The sequence below is a fragment of the Mercurialis annua genome, linkage group LG7, assembly GCF_937616625.2.
Source record: "Mercurialis annua linkage group LG7, ddMerAnnu1.2, whole genome shotgun sequence".
Lineage (NCBI taxonomy): Eukaryota > Viridiplantae > Streptophyta > Magnoliopsida > Malpighiales > Euphorbiaceae > Mercurialis > Mercurialis annua.
The window spans coordinates 45,496,482-45,502,481 of NC_065576.1; the positions used below are offsets into that span (position 1 = coordinate 45,496,482).

Here is a 6,000-nt window from a genome sequence, read left to right on the forward strand (position 1 = left end):
CTAAATATTTTTATTTATACTTTTTTAAAATTAAATTTAAAAATCTTCAGTTAAATATTATTAGTTTTGGTCATTTCTCATCTATTAAAAAAAATCACCTCTAATTTTAAGTAATTTTTCTCGTATTTTGAATTTTATCTCTACAAAATAATTGAATCTATATACTTGTATTAATGATATATTGAATATGTTTTGTAGGTTATTTAAATTGATTTAGAGATGAAAATTATGTTATTAATTATATTAATTTATTTCAATTCTTAACAATAGAATTTAATTTAATTTATTTGTTTTTTTAAAATGGCAATGCATTTCTTTAAAAAATATGATAACTCAAATACTAATACTATACATATTCGACATATTTTTTGTACATATCAGAAATAGTTTATACCTATATTTTTTATTTTAATATATGTATTATGTGTGTATTTTAAGATGTAGTATTATCAATAGATATCTGATAAATTATCGATAGATCTCTGATACATTGTGGATAATAGTGGTTGTAATTCAAGAGAGAATGTTTATATGGATAAAAGTTGAGTTAAAAAAATCACAATTTATTATTTTTATATTCCAATTTATAGTGAATAATAGCATATCAAAATATTGTTTACATTATTTTATGCGTGAATTTTAATTAAAGCACGTGATACATATATCTTTTAATTTAAAATATATTATACATACACTTTACAGACACATAAATAGTACATATTAATAAATTATTTATTTATTTATTTATTTTTGTTTTAGAAATATGAAAAAAATAATAATCAGATATATCGTTGATATTTATCCGATACATAACAAATACATAAATGATACAAGTTTGAATTTTTGATAAACTGACACGTGAGTGACGCACGCATTTGACGCGCGTGTCAGATGCATGTCAGACGCGTTTTTGATCTATTCTGACGCATTTTTGACCTTTTTTTTATTTGTTTTGTATGTGTCATATGTTGCATTCTCATTGGAAATGTATTAAATGTAAATTTTTAATTTTTTGAAGTGCTCATGTAATATTTCAGCAAATTTAGCATTGTTGTTATTTTCTTCCTCTTTTTGTACAGTTTTGTCATGTTCTCTTAATTTTTTATGTGTCTGATCATTTTTTAATATCTATTATTCAAAAGGTCTTTATACTATATTTTCTTTATTTAATAGGCTCTTTTTGGATGAAAGTTGTGAGCACGTAGCTCAGTCGCGGTTAAACGATAAACAATTTTCATGTCGAAAATGATAAAAAGCCCCACACTTTCAAATTTGTACTTATTTGTTTTTAGTTCTTTTATTCAATAGATCCTTATACTTAACATTTTTGTTTATATAATTTCTTTTAAAATTTGACAAAGGTCTCAGTTTGCAAACATAGCATATTAGCTGAACATTTAAATTTGATGGCACATGTGTTTCACGGCGACTGTGATATCCAAATATAACTTAATTTTTTAAAATAAATTAAGTACAGAGACTAAAAAGAGATAAAAAAAATAAAAATGATCAAACAAAACAATTTTTTAAAAGTTTGAGGGACCTAGAGATGGGTTTGGCTTAAACAATTTGAAAAGCAGCATGGTGCTGTAGCTGTCACAAGGCAAAATGGTTCATAGATGACATTTTATTTCACATACTATTATAATCACACAAAAGTAAACCTTATTATAATTTATAACACTCCATAGTCCATGGTACATGCCTTAAGAAGATTCAATGAAATAAAATAAAATCAATTAGTTAATAGAAAAACAAACAAGAAGCACACCACTAAAGCATTTCATTTTCTTGTCCACTTCACCAACTATCTAAATATCCTTTAAAACTATAAAGATGCTAAACAAAAATAATAAATAATATGTAAATAAAATAAAATTCTACACATTGATGCACAATAGGCGTAACCCGTATTTTAAATATTTTACACTAAATCGACAAAAAATTAACGTATTTATATATTTGTTAATTTAAATTATACTTAAATCTAAATTATCTGATAGTTTAATGTAATTTCTCAATTCCTCCTGTTCTTGAATAATGATTTTGCTTTTTAATCTCAATTTCTCTTCCAAAACTTTACCTCTAAAACCAGAGAAATTATAAACAAAATAGCTAAAACAATTCCATATTTACCACTCCATCCACTTTCTTTTTCTCCTAAATGGAGTCCATAGAACACATTTGCTATTGCAAATGCCATTAGAATTTTCCCTGCACTATAATGATACCAATTCCAATATTTCCGCACTTTAGATAACTTATCTGGTCGGACCAAAAATGCCATGATCACCTGCATATAAAAATAAATAATCACATAATTAAAAACAAAGGTTTGGGTATTTAAATTAATTTGATGACTAATATTATATTATATGCTACACTATTTTAACATATTATTAACACGATCAGAAAACAATGACTTGCCCACGACAGGCAGAAAATCCATCGCTAAATTATGATTTAGCGACCAATTTAGTGCTAATTTTTCGACGGACATGAAATTTTAGAAATCTATCAACAGAATTCCCACGAATCGATTCCTGACCAAATACTATCGGAAAATTTGGTACCAATGTTTGCCGATGGATTTAGCGACGACTTTTTGGACTGAATTAAAAAGCGGCAGCTAATCGATGACTTAATTTCTTGTAAGAATTTTTTGGTAGAAGTGCAAACCTGAAGGCAACTAAGAACAAGAATGAAAATTCCAATGCCTTTGTGAATAGAAACACGAGCATTGGTAAGATCTTCTAAGAAAAATCCACAAATTACACCTGAAATTCCTATTATAAATCCCAATGATTGAATCCCAATATGAGCATAGAACCAAATTGGATCCCAATGCCTGAAATAGCGACCAATTATTCCTCCAATTATCATTAGAATACCCCAACCGACCATATTCAGCATTCCATGGCTCCTTCTTAGGTCACCATCTACATCTTCATTGCTGGTCTCACCTGTTTCATGTAAAGTTTTCAAGTTCGTAAAGTGTTTTCAAAGAACACGACAAGTTTTCATACAACATAAATAAGAGTAATCGCTTAATATATCATCGTTTTTGCAATTTGGTGGCCAAATTTAAATCGGCTTAATTTATTTTGGTTATCAAGTTCAGAGATTCGATTAAATTTGGGGATTACATAGATAAAAAAGTACAAGTTCAGAGGTCAAACTATACAGTAAACCATTTGGATACTTGAGATAGTGTCTTACTTGTAACATAATTTAGAGCAGTAGAGATCTTATCACGATGCTCCATCAACCGGTAACTTGGAGAAGACGGCAACATACCGACCGGTCCGATGGAGTAAATTATCCGGGAAGATGGTCGATGAGTGACTAATTGAAAGGCTAAATAAATACGTGTAGATTGAGATATGATCGTGGAATAACTGATATTTAAATCGCCAGAGTCGGGTATTACTTGAGTTTCAATTTGAGCTCTTAAAGAATACTGTTTAACATTTGCATAACCGTCCGATGATATCCAACCCACGATTGCGCTAGATCCGACCATTAATCCGTCGTCCGAAAATCCCATTCCGAGGTAGGAATTCGTATCGGGCTTTGAGAGAACAAAGCTCCATAGATTGGAAGATGTTTGAGCATACTGCAATATTTATAATAACTATAGTAAATATACGCAGGGCCGGCCTTACTCCAATCGAGACCCTAGCCGGAATTAAATTCAAAATTAAAAAATTTATTTCGACCGCAATTAATTATTAAACTTATGAAAAATCAAAAATATAATTTTAAAAAAAAAACTTACTCGAAGAACAAAGTCGTGGACATTCCAAACAATCGAGCAGTGGAGAGATGAGAGATTAAAAGGGAACTGTACTGCAGTGAGATTTAAATTTAGGCTGCATGAATCGGCTTGGGAAATTTGAAGCAGTGATGAACAAATTATGAGGATGATCAAAAGAAAATATGTCTTCATTTCTATTTAATTTGGTAATGTGGGGAAATTATTAAGTAGTCGTTGTTGATCAAAGAGAGAGAATTTATAATGGAGCTGCTCAAACCTTGGATTTATTTTATTATTATTTCAAACGAGTACGCAAGAGATTGAATATAAAACATTTATAATATTTGACAATATATTTCTACCATTAGACTTATAGTTTTAATGTGTTGGAATAAATTTATCTTTTTGGCAAAATTAATTAATCCATATCTCCAAAATTATATTTCCATTGATAGATATGTTCCAAACAGAAAAAAATGTATCAGATTAGTTTGGAAAATTTATAATTTACGTCAAATATATTCAAGCATCAAATTGAATAATCAAGAATCTGAAAAATAAAATTTAGTTTTTCTATTTATTTATATAAATATATAGCGCATAATTTGAGGAAATTCGTAAAATAATTAGAAATTGTCATATTTTTATATTATTATCAAACAAAAAACTTATGGATTTTCATGTTGTTATAAAAATTTATGAATTTTTTTAAAATGTTTATTATATCTTATTTTATCAATTATATATACACTTCGTTGTTTTTATTTAATGTTTGGATATAGTTTACATAAAATATAGAATGGACGTAATAATATCCATGGTATATTTTTGCCAATTTCATTATAATTACAGATATAACAATTCATTTTAATGTAACTTCTTGATCATGATATGTTAGTGATAATGTAATAGTTAGGGATGTCAACAGAAGGGAATGGAAATGAAAAAGTTGTTCATTCCCTCATCTATACTTCTATAGGAAATCTCATTCTCATATGTTAGTGATACTGTAACGAGTAATGCTATATAACTCAACGTTTTTAACTCATTTTTTTTATACTGCCTGACGTGTCAACTAAAAAGTGAATTGATTAAATTTTGTTTTTTAAAATAGGCTTAATCACCAAAAAACTCTCACCTTTTAGCCTTTTTTCAGTTGCACCCTGACGTTGCAATTTTGTCAGTTGCACCCTAATTCGCACCTTTAGGTTCAATTCCACCCTTAAAATCAAATTGGACTTTTTTCATTCGGGAAAAATTCATAAAAACCCTTATAAAGTACTCGTTTGAACTCTTTTCCACATAAAAAGTTAAAAATGAATGATTTATTTTAACTTTTTTAAAATGAAAAAGAGATCAATTTAGTATTTGGGGTGGAATTGAAAACCAAAGGTGCGAATTAGGGTGCACATGACAAAATTGCAACGTCAGGATGCGTTTGAAAAAGGGCTAAAAGGTGGAGGGTTTTTTGGTGATTAAGCCTTTAAAATATACACTTTTTGGGTGGAAATTGGACGAATGAAATATTACCACGTAAGGTGGATTAAAAGAGTTAGGTTAAAAAGGTGGATTATACAACATTTTTCTAATGTAATATTGGCGTTCTTTTTGTAGGTTAACAGCCACTAAAAATTGCTCTAACTACATGAACATTAAGACCGCATTTTTAATTATTAAAAATGCCGTTATTTTTTATTTACAGACATGAAAATACATTTTCAATTTTTAAAATTCTAAAAAATTACAACTAAACACTAATCTAGCATGCATATTTGTATTTTTTTTAATTTTTTGATCACTATATAATTATATAAAAAATTTAATTTTTATCATTAAATTTATACTATTTAAAATTAAACTGAATAACAATCCAAATTATATATATATATATATATATATATATATATAAAAAATTGACAGTAATTTATAATTTGTTGTGATTTTGAGCTTTTTAACTCATGAAGACCATAGAATTCCATGCGGCTAAGCAAAGAATTGGCGTAATAGAGTTTTGACTCGATAATTTATGATCTAAATTATTACTATCATTCAATTCATTCATAAAAAAGAGTTATCATTCAATTTCGAAGTTTTTTAAAATTTTGAAGTTTTAATTAGTTTAATGGAAGAATGTCGTGAGTATGTGACCACGATGTCGAGTCTTATAATTTAAAATTGTGGACTTGAGTATCACTGAATATTCTATAAACCCACACTTTAATACTTTTCTTGTAATAAGTAAT

At 27.7% G+C, this 6,000-nt stretch overlaps 1 protein-coding gene across 1 annotated transcript; it reads right to left on the minus strand.

Annotated features, from left to right (window-relative positions):
• Positions 1-2,017: 2,017 nt before the first annotated feature.
• Positions 2,018-4,019, minus strand: LOC126656487 (cytochrome b561 and DOMON domain-containing protein At3g07570-like). The gene is made up of 4 exons (XM_050351067.2): positions 3,779-4,019; positions 3,220-3,616; positions 2,680-2,963; positions 2,018-2,293 (listed from the first exon to the last, which is right to left on the minus strand). The coding sequence occupies exons 1-4, from the start codon at positions 3,947-3,949 to the stop codon at positions 2,060-2,062; spliced, it is 1,086 nt and encodes a 361-aa protein (XP_050207024.1). The 5' UTR covers positions 3,950-4,019; the 3' UTR covers positions 2,018-2,059.
• Positions 4,020-6,000: the final 1,981 nt, after the last annotated feature.

Coding starts and splice junctions, on each gene's coding strand:
- LOC126656487 (XM_050351067.2), bottom strand. CDS start 3,949: ATGAAGACATATTTTCTTTTGATCATCCTCATAATTTGTTCATCACTG. Junction 3,617..3,778: donor TCCACGACTTTGTTCTTCGA/GTAAGTTTTTTT, acceptor TAAATATTGCAG/TATGCTCAAACATCTTCCAA. Junction 2,294..2,679: donor TTGTTCTTAGTTGCCTTCAG/GTTTGCACTTCT, acceptor TTTTATATGCAG/GTGATCATGGCATTTTTGGT.